Source organism: Thermobia domestica, chromosome 8, assembly GCF_964235325.1.
Source record: "Thermobia domestica chromosome 8, izTheDome1.hap1.1, whole genome shotgun sequence".
In the NCBI taxonomy this organism is placed as follows: domain Eukaryota; kingdom Metazoa; phylum Arthropoda; class Insecta; order Zygentoma; family Lepismatidae; genus Thermobia; species Thermobia domestica.
Window position 1 is genome coordinate 17818064 of NC_137461.1, and position 25100 is coordinate 17843163.

Sequence of the window (25100 nt, forward strand, 5' to 3'; positions counted from 1 at the left end):
TGCTCTTTTTAATGTCAGTTGCACTAACGAAACTCATCCCTACCAATAATCTCTCCTTTCAAACTTTTGTTTCGACAAAGGATTAATCATGTGTTGTAGATGAACTAAAAACTGAACTCTCGGGCCGCAGAGTCGCTCAGATTATTTTTCTTAACTGCGTGATGTGTGGTCAGCATTTAGGATTTAGATTTCTGGGCTTTCAGCATCTATGGCCATGTTAGCACGTCGCGTATGAGGGATGACGTCCCTCGGCGATCACACTATCCGGGGAAAGGGAAGGAAGGAAGGAAGCGACCTGGAACATGTATCTTAGGTACCATGCCGGTATTTGCCTGATGTAAATGAAAACCCAGGAAAACCTCTCAGATAGCTGCTCTTAAAAAAAGCTTCTTACACTCTTTCGACCGAGTGTGTGGTCAGAATATTGGGTTTCATCACCATTACTTTTCGCTTTTTAGACAGGAATTTGCTACCTCTTAACAGAGCTATCCCAATTGTTTCATGATACTAGGCCAACTCAATACCGATAATTCCGTGCTCTCACCAGGTATGAAACCTCAAGCCACGAGCGGTAAACATTTGGCTTCATGAAACGAGTTAGGAAGTTTTAACAATCACATCTCATGTTTGCCACAGAGAGCACCTTATGAGCATTAAAAGAACCTATCATTACCTCCCGGCTTAAAAAAACACTTATAACATGTAGTGTATTTCTATTTATTGTAAATTTGATAGATTCTACATTATAAATATTCTTGCAGAATACGAAATTCTGATTCCAACTTCTACCTACAAGCCATGTTTGTTGTTAAAACTACGGTGTCATGTTCTGTATACTGTTTCCTAGTGGTCTGAGTTGGCATAACTTCCAGCAATAATTTGGTGGTAAATTACTAACTACAATTTTCTGGTCAGATGAAGGTAATAGTAGTTGTCGGGACAGTTATCAGACTTACATAATTTTTAAGCAAAGATACGTTAGGTATCGACTTTATGAATACTGCTTGTACCCAACTAATATGAACTGGGGCAAAATCGAGGAAAACTCTTGAGCCCCCAACAACTACTATGAAAACGCACGCAAATACAAACCTCATTTCTGAAAGTCCGTGTTAAGCTTTCTCCAGTTCCACAGCTTCCGTCGAGACACAGCCTTTGAAGCACTTCTTCTCCCCCCTCCTCACTTGACCATGCAAAAAATGCAAATGCAAACATCTCCTCGATATTTTTAGGCGACGATGTGGCTTTGTGAATCCGTCGAAACCATTCCAAACAATGCTCATTGGTAGAAAATGTACACCTGGAACATCAGAATAGCCTCTATTAAATATAGTTTCTAATTTATGAAAAAAGAAAAAGTAAACAAATCTTTATTAAAATACGAAAGTAAAAATATAGTATGTTTTTCTCCCAGAATATACACAGAAATAATACACCCAACTTCACGTTGTTACCGCCCATAAACACCGAAATCAAGCCACAGTTCACACTTATTTGGTGACCATGAATTCCCTGCCATTTCCAGATCACGATTTATAAATTTCTAAGTCTGTATATAATATATAAAAGAAACTATACTTTTCGCGACCAGGGTATACTTCATCTATGATTCATGTACAATCAGCGATACAAGTTCTTTCTGTTTGGTAAAATTTATTTTGGGAATAATGGTGGTATGTCTGGAACGTACAGGAAATTACATGCTTTTTAATTTACTGAAAACTGTTCTCAGATTCCGGAGTTATTTACGAAACTAATTTAATCAAACGGAAAGAACTTTTGTCACTGAATGTACACTCATATCCAAAATTATTGTCGCATGTCTATAAATATGTTGTTGTAGGAATATAATTTGATAACGAATTCACCCGGTATTTCTTATAGTGTTAGTATGTGTATAATTGGCGAAGACATGTATGTGGAAAATTTCAAGTCAAAAGAGCAGTAAATAAGAACAATAAAACGAAAATAAAACTTTCTTGTCCATTTAGCAACATTTTGTTTTATTAATTCTAATTTTCGTATTTATAATTCTTTTCCTATAACATTTACCACAAATATACTTTTCCCGGTTATACACGTAGTATTAGTGTTAAAAATACTCTGCAAAATCATTATCAAATTATATTCTTACAACAAGACAGTTATAGATAAGCGACAATCATTTTGAACATTAGTGTACATATATAAACTAGGTTTTAACAAAAGAGACACTGACTAAAGCTTTATTTTAAATTATAATTTGTAACTGTTTCGGATATCTAGCATACAGGGTATGGTGTGAGGACTGCGATATGTCATATATAGGAGAGACAGGAAAGAGAATGGAAGAAAGGATAAAACAACATGAAGATGATGTTAGGAGGAAGAAAGATAGAAACATGTTAAGGAGACGAATCACGGAATTAATTGGGATAAGACGGAAGTATTGGAGATGGAGAAAAGAATGATAATAAGGAAGTGGAAAGAAGCGGATTGGATAAAGAAGGTAGGATGAGATAAACTGATGAACTGGACAGGGGGTTTACCAATTAATGAATTATGGCAAGGAAGTGTGAATAGCATAGAGAAAAAGAAAATTTAAAAAAAAAAAAAGGCCCTTATAAGAACCAAACATGAAGGAACGTGATTAATTAGAAAGTGAACACGAAGATTTATGGGATTGGCTGAAGGCCTCAGTAAATAGAAAAAAAAAATTAATTAAAAAAAATAATAAATAAAAATAAAAAGTACAACAATGACTATATATATATGTCTGTAAGAATTTAAACTTTTTCATAACAATGACTATATATATGACGGTTAAAGAATTTAAACTTTGTCATAATATTTATATATGTGTCTGTATTTTCATTTATTTTCGATAGTGTCTGAAGACGGATATGCTAGATATCCGAAACAGTTACAAGTTATAATTTAAAATAAAGTGGGTTTTAAGCTTTGGTCAGTGTCTCTTTTGTTGAAACAATCAATCCAAAGCCATGAATAGTCTTACTAATAAAGTAGGTGTATAAGTAGAGAAATTTTGCAAAACAAGCAAATTACTTTATAAAATATCCCCTATCAAATGGCCTGGTAAGACCAAAAAAAAAAAAAAAAAAAAAAGTTCTGAGAAGTAAAAATTCGACTACTGAAATTCCCTGACTTTCCCAGGTGTTTTTCAATCATTTATGAACTTCCTTGACTTTTGAAGGCTTTTTAAGAGTATTCAGTAAAGGAATAATTACTGACTGAATTCCCTTAATTTTTCAGGATTTCCATGTCGGTGGGAAACATGCAAGTTTATTTACTTGGAAGATGAATTTGTCGGCATATCAGTACTCACTGTTGTCTACCACGAACCCAAATAGCCTATGATCGAACCCGAGGCCCTTCACACCACAGATGAGCGCTCACACTGAAGTTTATTATTTCTTAATTCAAGGAACTTTCTCATTGCGTCACAATACTACTAGCTCAATCCATGTCCCCACTTGAGATCGGTCCCATAACTACACGTTTCAAATGGAGAGTCCTAATGATTTGGGCACACGAACGAACTAACTATGTGAAATTAATAAGGATATTCATAAACCATTCTATATTCCAAAGCGGAAATAAGAACTTAAAAAATAAATAAATAAATAAATAAATAAATAAAAAAAAATCTAGTGGTATAAAGAAAAAAGAACAACACTATAATTTTTATTCTATTCTACTATATCATCGAGACACAATTTTTCCGCTTACTAATTTTGAACAGTGAAGTGAAATCCCACATACTTTCAGTTTTGTATTAATTTTTTTGATGTCCTTCACTTGCAAATCTACGCACCATCGTTTCCTAACTACAAGCAATATACTCTAATTTACTGCGTACTTCAATGAGTAACTGTTTACGTCAGACCAAATGAATGGCCCAATTCTTGACCACTACTTATGGTATGCGTGTTTTGTTTTTAATTTTTTTTTTATTGTTTGTGATTTGTTAATACCTAATTCCTGCTAATTTATCCCATTTATTTTACATTTTATAAAACTTATTTTCAAGTGTAGAAATTTTAAAAAAAAAAAAACGTAAGCTTGGAATTAGAATTTGCATCATTTCCAACTCACACACAGGACTTCCCGAGCAGCCAATGATCAGCATGCTCATTTTAGATGAGAGAGTCCAGAGCATTGACTCAAACAGTAACGTGGAGTAAATTCTAATTTACATTTAATCTATATTGTAGAATTTCAGTACAGAAAAATTAACAAATACAATCTTACTTTTCTTCAGCTTTCTATTTATTAAGAACTTTTACCATGCCAAGGTTGCTATATTTTCTACGATGTTCACCATCTTAAAAAGAAGATCTACTTGAACGTTATGATAACTCCATCAAATCTGGATTGGAATCCATCATTAATTGTTTTCTTCCTCATAATGCACGGCTACAGGCTTCTCTTCCGATCAGTTTTGGAGGATTAGGCATCCGACGAGCCTTAGATATGGCTATTCCCGCCTTCCTGCCATCATTCTATGGTTCCAAATGCCTAATCGAATCGCTTCTCCAACACGATATAATTTCTCACGAAATTACTGAGATTGAGGATTGCTCTACAACTTGGTCAATATTAGTAGGCTTACTTAGAATTACCCGAAATCAACTCCAGATCAAAACAAATCACACGGGATATGCCTACCATTAAATCACACCTCTTCTTTATACTCCAGTCGGCAGACAACTTAGAAGAGAAAGCCAGATTAATCTCTGCTTTCTCCTTAGCTCAAAGCCCTGCCTTCGCCCACGCTCGGCCTTCACCTAAGTAACGAATGCTTCCGAATAGCCATTGCGTTACGTCTAGGGGCAGATATATGTGAAGACCACAAATGTCAAGCATGTAAGAGCGAAGTAAATAAAAAAAGGTTTACATGACCTTTCATGTTCCAAAAGCGCAGGTAGACATTCTCGCCACTCAAATGTTAATGACATTATAATGATAACACTAATCTCAGCCGGCATACCTGCAATAAGAGAACCCATTGGGTGTAGCCGAACAGATGGAAAAAGACCAGATGGGATGACTCTGTTACCGTGGAAGAGAGGTAAAGCGCTAATTTGGGACTTTACATGTTCAGATACGTTCGCTCCTTCCAATCTTCCCTTTTCTTCGATTCAGGCGGGAAATACAGCCTCCCGAAATGAAACGGAAAAAAAGGAGAAAATACAGTAGTAATCTTGCGGAGAAATATAATTTTTGTAACTATCGCTATTGAATCCAGTGGCAGAGAAGGTATTAACTTTATAAAAGAAATAGGCAGACGGATCACGCAGTTATCTGGCGATGACAGAGCAAGCACCTTCCTCATACAAAGAATCAGTATGGCAGTTCTAAGAGGCAATGTCGCCTCAATACAGGGTACCATACCCAAAGGCAGAGAACTGGAAGAAGTATTCCTACTGTAAGAATATATTTATTCCATTATGTGTGTATTTAATGTTACCATTTTATGTTCATTCAAAAATTTTTCATTTGTATGTTTTTCATTTTGTTTTGCTGCTTTCATCAGTGTAAAAGTTTTAGGATTTACTTATTGTGTTGTTAAGCTTAGACTAAAAATCTTACTTTTCTCACTTTTTCATTACAACATGCACATCATATCAAGTTGATGTATTTCGGATATTTTATCCCTATCTTCAGCACACGAAAGAAACAAAAAATAAAATAAAATTGCACAATTGTATATATACAAAAACTCTGAAATATAGCAATTTCTTAAATGAACCTTTAATTAGCTTCTACGTTCCTCAACACTGTAGGAAGCTTGTGTATATTGATATAAAAGTCAACAGGGAATATGTACAACTTTTTACATCATAACCAACATATTTCTATCTGTGTGTATCTTTTTGTCATCTTGCTTTTCTGTCCTGAAGAGCGGTACAGAACAGTAATCTGCGTTATATGAAATCAGAGCACGATTTTCAATTCGGAGTACGGACCTTGATAAACAGTTAAAGAGCAAAGAACAGAAGGGGGCGTGGCAGTGGTTGAGAAGTACTGTCAGTGAGTGATTAGAAATCCACGAATGATCGCGTTTCACTTTCACTTGCAGTACAAAGAGCTGAGTACTACCTTTTTACTTCTTCTGTTGTTGGGTTATTTATCTGGTTATTATTATGCACCACTTCTAGTATTACATCAAATCTACCTATTTTCAGTTGCTTTATTCGTAAGATATAGTTGTCAAATTTCCCCGACTAATGCTTCTTTTGACTTTCTCTGCAGAAACCCTGCAATTGTTGCCGGCAATTTACACTTACAAACATTTGCTAAATACCATTCTACTATCATAATTTTTACTCGCCAACTCACCTAAGCGATCTGGCATCTTTACAGCTAATATGAAGAAAGAAGATGTCTCGTACTTCCACTTGTTCAATCAGACCTAATGGAATGTTGAAATATGTATCCTTCAGCTGCAGATACAGTCGATAGTTGGAAAGCGCAAGGACGCCATCGGAAGTTGCACCAAGATACTCCACAGCTTCTCCGCACACCGGAACATAAGGGATTGTTAAACGGCTGTCCTCGCTTTCCAGGGTCTTCTTTGGAAATACCTCAGCTGCACGAACATGGCATATTGACATGCTCAAAGGCTGATCGAGGACACCATTCATTTTATGTCCCTGAAAAAGATAATAATACTTATAAATAATTTCATATACGAATTAGGACAAGTTAAATAAATAGCATACATAATACTATTTTAAAATTAAATATTACAAATTATCTTCTACACAGAATGATTGCCATATTGAGAATTAAAATCTATTTCTTTTACGGCTTGATACTTCAGTATACTCAGATACGTTTTTTGTTATCTTAATCCCTCATGGTGATTATTACTAAGGAGGTAGAAAACTTGCATAATTGGATATCACTTTGCTTCCACTGAGGAACTATTTAATTGGATACTCTGGAAAATGCAAAATGGAGGGAAAATTTAATTCCGTTGGGGGAGGGGGGGTATCTCATTTACTTAAGGTCAGAAAATGCTAAGAAATTACGAAATATTGTTGGAAATTTGTTACATGAAAATAGAATTGAACTAAGTACAGCAAATCACTCCGAGCAGACAATTTTAATCATCTGCTCGCTTTAAGTATCTTCTACGCAGAGGTAACCAACTCGCACCACACCAGCGTCACTGTATACAATCTTGAAAGAATCAATTCGACCTAATGTCAACTTCCTTTCACTATTGTATCAGGCCTTGTTTCCATTCTGTACTAATACACAATAATACACTGAGCAAGGCTATGTGATAATGTATATATATATATATATATATATATATATAAACACTATTACATAGCCTTGCTCAGTGTGTTATTGTGTATTAGTACAACTTCCTGTCCAAAAATCAAAACTTAAGATGCTTATTCTATCTACAACCACTCCCAACAAAAAAGACCTCTTTTGTTTGAGAAAAGGAAGTTGTATTACTTTTATGGTTGAGAAACGAAAGTAATATTACTTTCAGTTAAGTCACGTGGTTCCACAGTACTGCTTGGTTAAAAGCAGCTCTGTATAACAATAACTCAACTAGTTTTCAAAAATAAAATATAAGTGAATGATTCGCGCATGCTACTCCTGAAATATCTGAATGACACAAGAGGGATGCGTGCCGTGAGTTGGACATGCTAGTTGCAATGAGAAATTAGAAATTTCTGAGATACATTTATTTGCATCACAATTTCTTACACCGATTTTCTGGCCCGTGGTTCACGAAGTAATAGTTTACAGTTTACAGTAATAATGAATGTTTTTCACATTTCAAGGTAAAAAGTTCCAACTCTGAAGGCTAGACCACAACATAACTGTATTCCACTTTCTACTTCGCTTAATGGAAAATACAGGGGTTGAGAGGAACGTACTCATCCAGTGGCCTCAGCCTAAAGTTACTAGAGAAGTCGAAAATAAAGAACGGGGTAAGCGCAGTCTCATAGCGCTTCACTATTGAAAACTATACTCAAACAAATGACTTTGAATCGGAGTATTCTCAATTTTGAGAAATTGAGTCACACTTCAACAATAGGCTCACTGAACAATTACAGAATACAAATATGGAAGTCACATGACACTTATTATAAAATTATTTCTTTGAGAGAGAGAGAGAGAGAGAGAGAGAGGCGCACGCAGATAAAAACAAGTGAGAGATGAACAAGCGAACGAATGGATAAACTACAATACGGAGTTTTACATTAGCTGTACACACGGAAAAGAAAGTATTTTGACAGTTGACAAATTTTCTTTTGCCAGTAACTGCGGAACAAATGAATTAATTTGGATCTGTTTGTTGTTAACCTTAGAACAGTTATAACTTGACAATTTGCCAAATTTGCTAATAGGTTAATTTCTTGTTGAGTTATGAAAAAAAAAAAAAAAAGTCAACTGAAGAATACTTTCTTTCGTGACTGTACGTAATCGAATATCATAATAATAAAATCGAGACATTTAAGTTCAACAAATAACGTTACTTGGACGGGAAGTATATGCGAGTATAGTATTAGGAAAGTTTCAGCAGACCAAGTAGAAAGTAGGAGATAATAATAGGAGATAGGAGATTATAGGAAGTACCAAAAATCCTAACTGAGTTGCTTTTTACACTATAATGGGGAAATTGATGGATTTATCAAGCAAGAATGGTGGGAAAACTACAAGAAAACCTACAGAGATTTTGTCGAACACAAACTCGCATGGCCTGAAACCAAAGGTGACAGCTCTACCAGACTTAGTTCCCGTCCTCTTAATTAAGTGACGTTCTTCGCCTTTGGCACGAGGGGCTAGAGTTCGATTTCCGGTGCGATCTTATGTGACCTTCATGCTGATGGGAACATTAACTTTAAAACAAGTATCAATCAATCTCTTTTTTTACTTATCATTACTATTATTATTATTTTAGTTTGTTCCGTGAATATGCACCGAGGCTAAGTGAGGTGGTGGAATCAAGGAAGTGGGAGAGCCTAGAGAAAACCCACGCACATAATGTTCGTTCTCATAAAGTCAATTTGCCGCAAGCTGAGAACAAAACAGGGGCCCAACGTGCCCGATATACCACTGAGCCCTTGGAGTCTCCAGTCTCCTTTTGTTGTATATCTAATTTCTGATAAATCAACTATTCCTTCATAAGCTTACCATGTTGCCACTAGAATGTTGGCAATAAACTTCAACATCCTAGTAGCTCATTAAGGGAAGAAAAGAAAAAACTTTTGTCCAAAAATATATTGAACTACATTTTAATCACGAAGTGATAATTATATTTCAATTCCTGCTTAAGTAAATTTTAACGAAAACCTATAAAATTATGCAACTGATTCGCTTTCAAATATGTTCAACGAAAGCTCGTTACTGAATTCTCCATATCTGCGTCTGCTATTTGCGAAATTTTCAATTTTGAGCCCTCCATTTGATAGAGCATCAAAAACTATCTAAAGAAGTGATGGAATTTTTTGCGTCACATTTACTGTTTGAAGATATTGGCCCAAAAAGTTCCGATTTCGGGAGATTTAAGGAGTCATATCTTGGGAACCGTCAGTCATATTGGTGTTGATCCAATACCTAAGAGGATGGTGAACATTTTGGTACCAAATAGTAACCGGTGGTCACTGGTTATATCTTAATTTCAGTATATATACGGTGATAAAAAGTGACAGCTGCTCAATATAACTTATTCAATAGACTCCCTAATACGCAGGTTCCAAATATTAAATGAATTATCTATTGAGTTTAATCACATAAATTTATTATACAATTTCATATAAATTTCGAAAAAAATTAATTCTTTTTAAATTCGTTCTGACAATGCTCGAAGAGCATTCTCAACACTAAATTTTAAATGTGGTAGAAGCAACACGTTTAATCGCGTAATTTGTGCAATCCGAAATATATGTAACAATATCAAAACACTACAGGAAAGAGTTTTCACTGAATCCTTGATGGAGAATAATCATCTCTAGCTACCAAGTCATCACAGGTGAGATATAGACAGTTATAGATGCTATTTTCCTTCGTAAGTTAACATTTTTCTGTAAACTAACGCTTAAGAAACTACAAACATTATCAGTGTTAAAGTTTCAGCATCAAGACATTTTAATAGTTACTAAACACATTCACAACAATGAACCATCTTACTCTTATCTTCCATACTCTGGATGATCCCACTCATTCAGTGGGACTCCGCATCTGCACAGAATTTCCTTGTCAAGAATATAATTGCCGCGTTGTTCTAGATAGAAGCTAGTTTTCAACCTGAATAAAAATTTACAATGAACAACATGTCATAAAACGAGACCACCAAATCCTAACTTTAATTCCGACTAAACGAAAAAGACAAGACACCTACCAGAAAATATAGTGCATAAACAAATAAAATCGAGAAATAAAATGATATTGTGAACTTTATGTCTCTTTCCAGTTAATTTATTCTGTTAATCGTTTACTGCATTCTGTTTGCCCAAGAAAGTTCCTTTATTATTATTATTATTATTTTGGTTGTATTTTAAAGTTGGCTTAGACACCACCTAAAGATCTGACATCTCTTCTCCCTTTTCCACCCTTCATATAGTAGAGCTGCAAAAGAGTCCAAAGCCATCCCCCACCCCCCCAAAAAAAAAAATCTTTCTTATCTGTAAAAGTAGGAAAGACATTTTAAAAAAACAAAGAGAGAAGCTAGCTAAAGACATAAGGGAAGAGGAATACTTTTTGCTCTCAGACCACTGATAAATAATGAACCTGACGAAGCTACACGTCGGCCTTCCTTTTCACCACTACCATCATTTTGTAGCTGGGGGAGTTCTCTTGACCCTCCGTGGTACCCTAGCAGTGAGTGAGTTTGACCTTCGGTGGAGGCAAGTAGTGGTTGATATACATGCCTACTGTAAGGCTACAAGGCACAAGAACACACTGAAACATGGACAAAACGGCGGTCGCGCCCATAAGTACGTCAAAAAAGTTCGGCCTGGAATTCTTTCTCCCCATATTATCCGAACCATTCCATTGGAAGAGGGAGAGGGATAAATCTCCCACCTGGGTCGTCCAGAGAGACAGAGAGGAGTGGGCCCTGTGTGAGGATTAATGTTAAAATATATATATATATATATATATATATATATATATATATATATATATATATATATATATATATATTTGTACAAAAGCATACATCATTTTTACTCATGATATATTTCTAAAAAATATAAACTACGAAATTTCCAATTAAGTTCTATTTTGACTCTCAAAATTAATTCCAGAGAAACTTCATTGCAAACTTTCGGCAGAGTTTAATGAGTTTTCATTATTTACATATATTAAAATTTTGATAATGACTGTACAGAAGAACAGGTTATCCAGACCTAGTGCACGACTTAATAATTTTTAAATTTACAAAACTCTCTTCAAGTCTGTATTAAGGAAACTGTATACAATCAATCAGCAACTTATGCGTTTATGCTATTTCACAATCAAAAAAACCTTTGGACTGCTGATAACAGCGAAATACTCCTCTGAACAGTTCAAGGCCTACTTAGTAGGAATGGCTGAAACTGAAGGCGTGAACAAAAGAAGAAACAGCTACAGATCATAAACCATGTAATTCTATATGCTTTGTTATCTATGCAATGTAGACTTGATTTTGATATATTCAGCCTTATCAACTTCTGAGATCAAAAAGTAAATACATCAAGACAACTTGACATTAGTTATCTGCTAAGAACGGATTTTATCCCATTTTATTATGTATTGCTGTTTCTATTTTATCGTGTTGTTGAGATAAACCCCTTGTCTATCTTAAAGGAGTCGGATTCTTTTCAAAAAGCATACTATTTCAAAGTAGAGGTAGCTTTCAACACTTGAAAATATAAAGGAAAACAATCAAAGGAAGACATCCCTGATAAAGTTCATAATCTGACTGGAGCCATACGTTCTTAAAAACCCTCCAATCTCATCCGCTGATACAATTATTTGACAGATATTTAATCGTATCTTTAAAAGTATTCTCGATTTACTTCACTAGTCACGAAAATAAATAGACTAGTTTATTTTGCATCGTATTCAAACTTGAACTTCTCTCTTCTAAAAGCCGCCTTCTATCCTTAGGTATGGCATCAAACAAAGACAAGTTCTCCGTCTCCTTGTCTAAACATTATGTAGCAAAATACTATTTATTCGGAACTGGAGATTTCGGAACCACAGTATATTTTTTCTTTCTTTTGTTTTTAATAATAATATTCATCGGTCTCTGGCCGTGGGCAGGAGACGATCCATCTCTTCTGATAATCTATCATTACAGTTACGATAATAAATAAATAAATAAATGTAGTAAATTTGCTACGTTAGCATAAAATTGTTTAATTTTATTATCCGTTTAATTGTTTGGTAGTTTAATAGTTTTAGTACTCTTAATGGTTTTTCACATTTTTCTATCCTGAAGGCTAGACAACGTAATTGTACTCCAATTTCTACTTCGCTTAATGTAAACTACAGAGGTTGAGAGAAATGTACTCATCCAGTGATCCCAGTTTGTTATTTTTGTTACCAGAAAAGTTGAAAATAAAAAACAGGGTAAGTGCAGTCTAATAGTATTCTTCACTATTGGAAACTACACCTAAACAAGTGGCTTTGAATTGGAGTACAGTAGAACCCCTGTCGTCCACCCTCAGCTGGTATACCACTCCCGTTGATCCGATCGTGCTCGAGTCGAATGACACACGAGGCGCATTGTCGTTTACTGTCGTCGCGTACTTGCTGTTACCGTCATCTCTTGTACCGTCTCTTTCATTGTGCATGTTTTCTGTGCTGTACTGTGCAGTTTTTAGTGCTTACTGTTCGTTTGCTTTTACTGTAGAGAACAATACAGTCATTTTTTTAGTTCAGACATTGTTTATTTTACTGTAAATTCCTATTTTTCTGTATTTTCTGATAAATAATCCGGCAATTTTTGCGTTCCAACCATACCCCCAGTCGCAAAAGTGACGGATTAGAGGGATTCTACTGTATTCTCAACTTTGAAGAACTGAATCACGCTTAAACAATTGGCTAAGTGAAAACTTACAGAATATAAAAATGGAAGTCAGACAATACATACAGGGTGGCCCAAAAATCGGTATACAGTCTCGTCCTGTATTTTATATCATTTCTTATTGTTATCAAACAGGTAGATCTAGTTTCTTCATTATTTGTTCTTAACGTCTTTTTACTTATAACTTAAGCCCGGAACAGTCAAAGCAAATAAATCCACAAACTAGAATGTTATACTTGATCAATGCAGGGGCGTATATCTACTTTTGCCCCCCCCCCTGTATAAAACTGCTGTATGTAAAATATACGTAACCAAAAAAAAAAAAAAAACTTATTATAGATACTGCTAGAATAAAATGTCTTATTATCTCATTTCTATACTATCTGATCACATCAATCAGATACAGCGAATGTCTTGCAATAAATAAAGAGCAAATCTATCTTAAAAGCGGGAGCTATGTCATATATAACAAATATTGAAGTCGCACTTTAATATAATAAAAAAGAAGAGAAAGAATGAACACGACTACCGAACAGGAAAAAACCGGCATTTTATGCCGACCAGAAATCCACAGATATGCAGAATCTTTAAACGTCCTTTCCTATTCACGTTCGGAAGTTGACTTTTAATCTTTATATTACGTTTGCATTTTTTTTTTCCCCACTTAATAAACACAGAGTGAACTTCGACACGCATTGTAGGCTCCGGACCTCTAATCACTATCTTCCTTAGCCTACGTGCATACTCATGAGACCTTACTAAAAATTTTATTTCATTTCATTTCTCAAATTTGCACATACAGACACGGTTGGATTTATATGCTACTATCTCTCCTAAGAAATAAATGAAAACAAACTAGTTATGGAGAAACAATGGCAACTCCCCTCGCTCACACCACTGGAAAATTCTCAGGCACGCCCATCTTCATTATTGGTATTTCAAAATTTACTATTTTAACCAAGGTTAACAAAAACCATGTTCCTTTTTTTTAACCCCCCCCCTTTTTTTGTTTAAACCAAGCTTTTTGGTTTAAATAATTTACTCTATGTATTTATATTACATAAAGAAAAAAATAAGTTTGTTTCGTCTTGGTGTTATTATGCAACAATTGGGTTATGCTGGAAGGTTCACAGGGCCGCGGTGGCTCAGTGGTACAGCATTCACCTCTGGTGTTTGGGGTCCCGGGCTCAAACCCTGCTCCCGCCAATCGAATCCCAAACACCGTGTGCGTGGGTATTCTCGGGGTTCTCCCGTTTCCTCCCACTTTCTTCATTCCACCATTTCATTCATCTCTCATCATCACCGTCTCCTTTAGTCTAACTGGCATAACCGTAGGACATAAAACTCAAAAATTTCATTTCATTTCATTATTTGAAGGGTCACATAAGCTTAAAACGGAATCCAAACCGCTTCTCGGCTTATATCCGAGAGAAATTGTCCTCCATTTGGACTTGAAACCGGGACTACTGGGCTACAAATGCGATGAATCTGCCGACTCACTCACGAGTAACTCCTGACAAAAATACGTTGTACTGATCTTTACAAACTTATTAATATAATTATCAAGAGCCATTTCAGAAGGACAAAAAGATAAACAGCTGCGCAAGTGAAACAATTATACAGAGTTATATATAAATCAGGAAACTCTCGCCTTAACCATCGGGAAAATCCTATTATTACTTTAAATGCAAAGCAATAACGAAAAAATCCCGTTATTGCTTTGGATGTAAAATTTTAAGGTCAACGTATCATAATCAGTACGCAAAACATATAAATTACAAATTTAGTATGTAGATATCATTCAATAAAATTAAAATTGTAAGTCCAATCTAAGCTAATGTTGAAAGCTAAATAGGCAGTCGATAAATTTTGCCAATTTTTATCAATATATTTAAGCAACCATGGCTTCTTAATAAAACAACAGATATTCAGGCAAGCAGAAATATACAATTTGGTTTCGTTTCGTATGTTTAGGCTTGATATCCTTATATAATACCGAGGTTATTAAGAAGACTTTCGCTTAAAGTGACATCCGAACCGCTACTTGCTTAATACTTGAAAGAAGGGTTGTGCTTCGACCGAGAACTGAACATGGGACGCCTTGCTTAAAAGTTGAAAAGGTGATAAAAGTAATGGAGATGGTTTGATATGTCAAAAAGTCATCACGAAGTTCACGCGATTTAAAGCACTTTTCGTTTCTTTTTTCTTTTTCTTTTCTTTTTTTAAACCATTTTTTAAAACTATGGTTAAATGGTTAAACCAGCCAACCCTGATTTTAACTAAGTTAAAAATGTTATTTTCGTTTATGTTTACATATTCATTACTTTAATTATATATAAAAGTAACTGTCAACACATATAAGCACTTAATATATTTATGTACATTTCTCCTTTTTATATATACATAAAGCCATCCACTTCTCTTCTAAAGACCAGCAGCCGTATGTAAGAAATGATAATGATTTAGCTTGAGGAAAGACACCATGTGTCCAAAGATAGTTCGTATTAATTCTATCACTAATCATTCATACTAACTCAACGTTATAAATGTTAAAGAGTATAGCTGCTCTGTAGAATGAAATATAACATGACAAGGTCAGCGTTTTCCACCACGTGCATGAAGGACGTTACCGGTAGTCACGGCCCTGAGCAGGTCACATGCCAGTGAAAGCGGCTATCGAAGGAATTTCCTTCATACCAGCGACAACATTCAAGAAAGTACGAGAAACACCACTACATTTAGTTATGCAACCTGAGAGCTATATCATAAAAAATGCTAGGATCTCTGTCATTTTATTATTGGAAATTTCCATATAATGATATACTTTTATTTTGAAATTCTACCTGTAACTATTCTTGTCTCATTTTCTTTATTATATGGGATACATGGGACAGGAAACAGGTTGACAATCTGCAAAGTACATTCCTGGTAGTCATAAAGCATGACTAAGAAAAATGTTGAAATGCTCGGTGCTAGACATCAAAGCCTGAACCTCTTCAGGTTGAAGCATGAGCATGTTCCTGCCTACTGACTATTATTGACTACCTTTTCCTCCTAAATCTTCCGCTCTCTGTATGCTATATGTTTTGTGAGTAATTAATATTTCTACATGTTTACACTTATTTATTCATTTATTTTTCAATTAACTTGCAGTTCCACAAACATTAATGTTCAAATCTAAATATAGTTGCAGCCTGTTAATAGCAGTATGTTTCATGTGTGTTGGCGGTAAAGCTTGCTAAATATTGCAAAGTCTTAAAAGTAAATGGTAACAACTGTCTGTAGTCTATATATTACGCTGATGTTGCTTAGTTAATAACTTATATTGTGCTTGGCATGGAATAATTACCTATGGATTTTATATAACCAATTATAACTTTATTTTCATTTAATAGGACCTTGTCTTAATAATTACCAGTAATTCAGCATAACCACTATCCAGTTTGAAATAAACGAAGTCAAGTAGGAAAGTAGCGAACGCAGCAGAGCGGTGATAGTTAACAAGTAGGAATTAGCGTCACTCACAGACTGAGATGATTTTGTATTATAAACATATTGGACTTATACTATATTGTTTTCGCTGAGTTTTCCCTGAAAAATGTACTTTAATAATAAAAAAAAAAACATTTTTAAATACAAAACGAAAATAATACACAAAGACTGAAAAAATAAATGAGTAGGCTGGGACTCGAACATACCGGGATCTTCAACATACCGTGTAGATGTGTTAACCACTACGCTATCCAGTCTCCCTCCCAGAACACACACACACACTCTCTCTCTCTTTCTCTCACTCACTCACTCACTCACTCCTGAAAAATTCCTCAAGAAATTCGGCTGTTCTCTCCTTTCATTAATATATATGAAATTAAAACGGTGTTCTCGATATATGGACACTGGATTGTCCAAGCACAGCAGCCAGACTCTGGTACAGTTAACGACAAAGGTTCTTTCCGCTTGGTGAAATTAGTTTCGTAAATAACTTCAGAACAGGACAATCTGAGTACAGTTTTCAGTAAATTAAAAGGAATGAAATTTTCTGCACGTTCCAGTCACACCACCGTTACTCCCTAAATAAATTTTACCAAATGGATAAAACTTTTGTCGTTGACTACAAGCTATGTGGTCTGAGTGGAGAGCACCGACTTTAGGACTGAGAGAATTTGTGGCTGTAGTGGGAGGCGGATTAGATAGCGTAGTGATTAACGCATCGGCACGGCATGCCGAAGATCTTGACTGCCCGTCCATTCATTCACTTTCTCGCTCTTTGTGTATTATTAAATTCGCACCTATAGAGGATCTGGTGTGTAAAAGATTCGGTTGTTTCCTTCTTTCATTTACATAAACAAAACGAAAATGTTGAGCCTAACATTCCACACTTACGTCTTGCAACTTAAGAGAGATGCACATGAATGGCTGATACTCTTGGACGAGACATACCACTTGTTTACTACCTGCAATGATCCGTACAACTACCACAAATCAAATGCCAGTCTCGTCAAACTCAAGATTCGCAACTTAGCAGCCCCCTCTCCCTGGATGTTTCAAAACAATGGATATTTATATTCCCGCACTCCAGACGCTCAATTATTCATTATTTTACTTAATGACGTGATAGAATACATATTAATTAATCAGAAAAAAATACTCCCTGAAGCGCTCAATGTAACATTCTACCACGTGTACGTTTCAACAACCAATCAACCAACGTAATATCCTCCGGAAAGCGCACTGAAGATGACAACACTTAGTCGTTGAAACATATGTGTCGAATTGTTATATGGGTGGTTTCCTGAGTATTATTTATTTATTTATTTATTTATTTCTGGTTAACTAACCATTATTTTCTTTCATATCTGTTTACTGTCTAAAGACGACCAAACGTGGACGCACTGAGCCCATAATCTGTTCACTAGAATCCAGTGAAACCTTAATCAAGAACTGAACAGCAAGACCTAAAAGAACTGAGCTATTCATTGTAAGTGTACAGCAATCAACAGTACCGCAACTAACTCAAGCACTTTTTTGTTAAATTAACTCGTCCGCTAATATCTATCTATCTATCTATCTATCTATCTATATATATAAAAGAGAACGCACAAATCCTTTGTTACCTCATCACGCTAATACGGCTGAACCAATTTCTTTTATTTTTGGGGGGTTATTAGGATTTGGACCCTAGATGGTTTTTATCATATCACTTTAATTTTTAATTACCAGTGTCTTGAGATAATTGACCATTCAAGTGTCCATAACGTACAAATCCTTTGTTAGTTCATCATAGGTAAAAATAAACGTATTTATATGCAACCCGCATGACCGTGTCACTCGGCGGGTTAACATAAATGACAGGCGATATAATGTTAACATTTACTGCAATCTACTATGGTTTTTATCATATCACTTGAAAGCGAAAACTTCCGGGGTGACCGCAGCGAAGCGGGGCGGGTTAACATAAATGACAGGCGATATAATGTTAACATTTAATGCAATCTTCTATGGTTTTTATCATATCACTTGAAAGCGAAAAAGTAAAAATTATCTAAGTAACAAAGTTTATTGCGTTCCGGGGTGACCGCAGCGAAGCGGGGTGAACGCTGCTAGTCTATATATATATATATATATATATATATATATATATATATATATATATATATACACTAAATGTTGCGATTAAGTTTACTTTAACATTACCATCACGATGTTTAATATCTTGGTTAAACTGGAAACAATATGCGTGGATATGTCGCTGAAAGTGCATATCTAAAGAAAGAATATTAGAGCAGCTTTTGATATGTACACGTAATCTTCCGAATGAATATAAAATCTCTGCAGCTAAGTTTTTATCACTAGTATTTTCCTATACGACAGACACCTAATTTTGGTGTATGATATGAGTTTAACATCGCTCACTTCGCACTTGCATTCGTTTTATATTCGTTTCACTTTTACTTAAGATAATAATTTGTACGACTTATTTTCTCCTATTGTGGGAAAGCTAAATGGAAATAGGACAAAATATTTGGTCTAGGAATTAATTCGTGCGGTTGGACAAGAGATGGCGCAACGAACGGAGCGTCCCACAGTTTCGTGTATCCACACATGTGTTGCAAACCCCTGTCATCGCGTATCGTTCGTAGTATAGGGCAGTGGATTAAAGCGTCAACAACACCAGTTCGTAGTTAAGTGAACATGGCGCAATTTGTGCCTGATAAAGTATTTTTGCGGGGTGTCCTGCTGCATTACTTTAACATGCAGAAAAGTGCGACTGAAAGTCATCGTATTTTGGTGGAAGTGTATGGTGACCATGCTCTAGCTGAGCGAACGTGTCAGAAGTGGTTTGCACGGTTTAGAAGTGGTGATTTCGGCTTGGCAGACCAAGAGCGAGCTGGACAGCCAAAAAAATTTCAAGACGAAGAATTGACAGCATTGCTCGAGCAGGATTCGTGTCAAACGCAGGAACAACTTGCAGCAGCATTAGGCGTTGATCAAACAACAGTCTCCAAACGCTTGAAAGCCATGGGAATGATTCAAAAGATGTCATATTGGGTTCCACATGAATTGAAAGACAGAGACGTTGAAAGACGAAAAACCATTTGCGAATTGCTGCTTCAACGACAGAGCAGAAAGGGGTTTCTGCATCGAATTATTCGGGTGATGAGAAGTGGATCCATTACGAGAACCCTAAACGAAAAAAGGCCTGGGTGAAACCAGGTGAACCAGGTCCATCACAACCAAAACGAGATATTCACTGTGCAAAGGTTATGCTGTGCATATGGTGGGATATGAAAGGTGTGGTGTACTATGAGCTGCTGCAACCGGGTGAAACTATGAATGGAGAACGTTATCGACGACAATTAATGCGTTTGAAGCAAGCTCTGGCCAGAACACGACCAGAATGGGAGAACAGACATGATAAACTTATTGTTCAACATGATAACGCTCGCCCACATGTCGCAAAACCGGTCAAAACCTATTTAGAAAATGTCGGATGGGAAGTTTTACCCCACCCGCCGTATTCACCAGACGTTGCTCCTTCGGACTACTACTTGTTCGATTGCATGAACAACGATTTGATTGGACAGCGGTTTACTTCTTCAGAAGATATCGAAACATGGGTCTCTGACTGGATCGCTTCCAAGGATGAGGACTTCTTTCGCCACGGAATCCGTACATTGCCTGACAGATGGGCGAAAGTGGTGGCTAGCGATGGACAATATTTTTCTTAAGGTATTTATTTATTTTGTGTTTGTACTACAGCTTCAATGTGTGCGTACCAACCGCACGAATTAATTCCTAGACCAAATAAAAACCCTTGATTTTGTGGGATCATTTTCCTTGCAATATGCCCGACTTTCTATTACTGCAATGCCCCATTTGACTTATTTTCACGATAATAACTGTTAATCCCGTCACCTTCCTTACAAACCTAGCTGCTTGACGTATTGGGTTGTGTTTTCTCAGCCGAGTGGAATGCATCTGCTTTGCCTCTGCATACATAATATTTCACCATCGTGAAGAATATTACAATAAACAACGAATACTATCACACACACAGTGTGTGTGTGTGTGTGTACTTATCTATTTACTTACTAACTAAAAAAAATAATAATAATAATGTCCTTGACGATAAGAAGATACTGAACTATGAATACACGATGTGAAAAGTAAGTGTGACTCTTCATTCTAACAACACAAATGAAGTATATTTTACAATACGAATATTCTTCAAAGATTTTACATAGGCTATATAACATCATATTTTAAAAATTTAATTCCACTCGGAAGATACATGTTCATTCAGTTTTCAAAATTATGTGACTGAAGTCTTCGTTGAATTTAAAAGGATAAATAAAATTAAAAAAAAAAAAAAAAAAAAAAAAAAAAAAAAAAAAAAAGCGTGACCTTCGATATATATTCCAATGATTCACTGTGTAGTCTCAAAACGGTGAATGTCTTGTTTCATCAGAATTCATGGCTCTGATCCGTATGTCAAAAGAGACCCAAAGCGATGTTTCAAAATTTAAGACTTTAGGTACATTCACATTTTACTCTTCATTTAATATGAAGCTGATCCTTCCGCATGCACTCCAATCTAACTTAATACACCTGTTGATTTCTTTCACTGACATCTTCTGTGCCAGGTCGTCCAACGTATTTACTTTTTACGTCAGTATTTCCAACTTCTTGACTGTTACAAAGTGTTGAATGCTAATTATACACATTATGTTTTGAAAGCTCTATTTTGCATCTCAACAATACCCTTCCAATTGTTAATCTATTCAGTAACACACGGCATAGTTAATGCAGAACCCTAATCCTAATAATAAACAATCACGCAAATAGATGGCACCACCTGCGCTTTAAGGTGCTAAACTGTGAAGATGATTTGCTGATTTAAAATTATTGTGCCGACTTTATTGCAACTTAAGAAAACTGTATTGCTTCGAGCTAATTATTATTTCTAAAATAGGACAAGGGCTGTGGTTATCTTTAAATTTAAGCATTTTTAACCACCTAGTAATCTAACTGCATGTATACATATATGGTTTAGTTACTATAACCACTCTCATTTTGATTATGAATGCAAGACAATAATAATATGTAATGCATTCTTTGAGCTCGCATCTATTTTGATTTGTCGCTCTTCGACGACGCAAAAGGCCGAAGACTTAGTTTCAATAATAAACGAAATTGGATATCATTATTGATTTGCCTCTACAAAAAATATATTGACACGATAACGAATAAGTATTGTCATCTGCAGGCCCCGTCTTTGTACTCATCTTAAGACTATACAGTACTTCAAATACAAAATAGCTACACAAATTACTACAAAGCAATAAATTAGATCTGTTTTATCATATAGTAGTTGAAATATCTGTTCTTCGCACGGAGGGAATAGGTTTCTGCGAGATATTTGAACCCTTCTTTCCCCTTTGGATACACATTTCAATGAAAACGTATAATGGTTAAAATCGTAATGTCACTCCTTCTCACCCCATGTCGATGGGAGCTTCAAATACTTTCGCACGAATTATGTTTAAAAAAAAAAATCTACCCTAACCCCCAATCCCAAGACGATAGAGGGATGAATTTGGGCTTGAACGATATCGAAAGAGTCACTATTCACTTCAGGGACTCCAAAAATTACTGACTCGACACTAATATCAGCCATCCTCTCTCATTTCTTAGGGATGACACGGTATATTAACCTCACAGTACGGCACCGGGAGTGCCACTACTCATCTCAACGACAAGAAAACTACGGATTTCACACCAATGTCTGACTTTTTTTTTTTTTTTATTAATATTATTATTTTTACATGTTACCTCCTTCGCACTTCCCTTGGGTTGTCTTACCCACTTACCCAACGGTATTTGTTTCCAGATTGAAGTCATATGTGTACCAAGTCTGGGGAAGCGCTTTAGAGTTATGCTGGAACACATATATTTAATATTCCTTGTCCCCCATTAAAACAAAAATTTTCAAAAATGCCGCAACACGTGTCTGTTTATTTTAAATGAGTTTGAGAGGTTCATGAGGTACTCAATTTCTCACAAATTATGACCCTCCTTCCTAGAATACAAATTATGACTCTTCTTACTAGGATATTCATTTTAATAAAAGTAACACGAAAAAGCACAGCTCGAGGTAGGTGATAACTATATCCACAAATTCATTTCAGTCGGCTCAGACGTTCTCACGTGATTCGACGGCAAACAAGATTAGTTTCGTTTCTATATAATAGATAACACTCACTTACTCGGTATACAAAGGCGACTTTCTTTTTTCAAAATACATTACGAAATTTGAAAATTATGGAAACTTTCAATTTTCAGATAAAACTGAATATTTCCCACACTCTTCCTTTATACAATCCGACTGTTATGTTCAAAACAGACTAATACATTTAGTCTGAATAATTCCCCCATGACAGTCTGATATATAATAATACATAGCTTACCAACAGAAAATCACTAAATCTCATAATTACTGAAGTTTTGCAGTGAGTATGTATTTAAACGGGCTGGCTGATAATTCAGTACATTTTAGTTGCGTCCTTAGTTTTAGATTCAATACTTATGCTTTGTCCACTAAGGTAGAAGGGTGATTACCGAAAGTACATGATTATATGGGGAAGAAGTAGGAGTGTGTCGAGAAAACCCACGGACCGTATGTTCACCACAAACTCATGGCTTAGGATCAAAATAGCGATCCTTTGCACCATAGGTAAGTGCTTTATTGCTGGTCCACAATCTCCCTACAGGATCTTTTCGTAAATGTGCATTGTTTAACAGTTTTCACTTTACTTCTTATATATCGGGTTTTCATGTATAAAGCTGAATCAACTAACTAAGAAAGATATTTACCTTGCTTTTGAAGTTAAATTTACGAAAACATCTTAAACGTTGAATTTTCAACGATAGCTGTCAGCACTGTCGAAACATAGATAAGAAAAAATATATCTGTGAAGACAATATGAATGGAAACTATAAAGGTAAAACTTTATTTTTATTAATTATAGTTTCATATGATTTTTAAAAAATAAAAAAAAAAAAAGAATGTTTACGCCCACAATAAAGCAAAACTAATTTTAGTCTGATATACTGACCTGAGCCATATTTTTGTGATTCTTAAATTCAGTGATGAACTATATATTTCAGACAAATCACACAATTGTCCTTCGTCAATACTAATAAGAACATTAAGCATATCATGCAAAAGTTGGTCACACGCTGGAATGCTACAACTGTGAGTGGAAATAACAAAAACTACTTTAAACTATAAGACACCACACGTGGCTCTTTGTAACTAAAAAGCGAAGACAATTTGTCAACACTCAACGAAAAGTTGCAGTATGGTACACTTTATCACGTGCGAAATATATAATTCATCACTAAATTTATGAGAATAACAAGAACATGTCTCAGAACAGTGTATTGAAATATATTTAACAAAAGTTTCTTTCTGTCATATCTTAATTCTTTGTTCTTCTTTTTCTTTGTTAGTGATGGTGGTGAATGTGTCAATGATGTTACCAAATTTCAGTATAGACTGCCCGGGTGGGACATTCTGAAGAGAAAATGGAATAACATCATTGGTACCTTCACCTTTTCTACTAAATAACGAAAGAAGAAGCGCAAAGAAAAATGAAATCTTTACGTTCCATGGTTATGCCGGCTAGACTAAAGGAGACTGTGATAATGAGAAATGAATGAAATGAAGAAAGTGAGAGGAAACGGGAGAACCCTGAGAAAACCACGCACATGGTGTTTGTCCACCACAAAGTTCACTTGGTGCGAGCTGGGATCGAACCAGGGACCCCATACACAAGGGGTAACGCTCTACCACTGAGCCACCGCGGCTCCCAAGCGCAAAAAATTAAGATGTAAATGCAGGAAGAAGTATGCAGACAATTGTCACTGAAAATACGACGTTCAACATGTTTTCATGAATTTAATTACAGAATATAGAACAAGGTGAATACCTTTTGAGTTGGAGTACACTGACAAGATTGCTCTATGCGCGGCTTACAATAAGTTCACTTTATTATCAGCTAACTGTCAAGAAGAAAAAGGTCAATTCTGGGCAGTGAGAAAAAAAATAATTTCAGGTGGAAATTTAAAAGAGTTTACCAACCAGAGTTTCATTTCTTTGCAAGAAAGTGGAAATACTCTGAGCGAGGCTGCTACCATACGGATAATACGAAACAAATAGAACGGATAATGCAGTTCTAAATTTGCTACAGCCTTAACTTTCTACACGTGTTCTCTGCATTTACTATACCCTCCTCATCTATGACAGACTTACCTCAGTAATTCAAAGACCAGCGACTGAATAACTAAGACATCTCTCGGTTGTCACTCGAAGGGTGCTCGACACACAGACGCACCCAACGAATGCAGCAGAACTAGTACCGAGACCTGTGAAAAGAAAACCCAATCAGTCACAGTAATGTATACTCACTTTAAAACTTATAACAACTATTGACCTATACTGACATTGGCTAATCGTATAACTTCAACTCCATCTTAAAAATTGATGGAA

General features: G+C 35.6%; 1 protein-coding gene across 5 annotated transcripts in view; it reads right to left on the minus strand.

The window, feature by feature from the left end:
• Nucleotides 1–25100, minus strand: part of LOC145692731 (phosphatidylinositol-3,5-bisphosphate 3-phosphatase MTMR3) — an 80691-nt gene that overhangs the window by 51075 nt on the left and 4516 nt on the right. For all 5 annotated transcript variants that reach the window (XM_081768159.1, XM_081768161.1, XM_081768158.1 and 2 more), the window contains exons 2-4: nt 24864–24976; nt 6343–6656; nt 1093–1300 (exon numbers count right to left, since the gene is read on the minus strand). In XM_081768159.1, the coding sequence (XP_081624285.1) occupies nt 1093–1300; nt 6343–6647 (513 nt within the window). In that variant the 5' untranslated portion in view covers nt 6648–6656; nt 24864–24976. The remainder of the gene's footprint in view (nt 1–1092; nt 1301–6342; nt 6657–24863; nt 24977–25100) is intronic.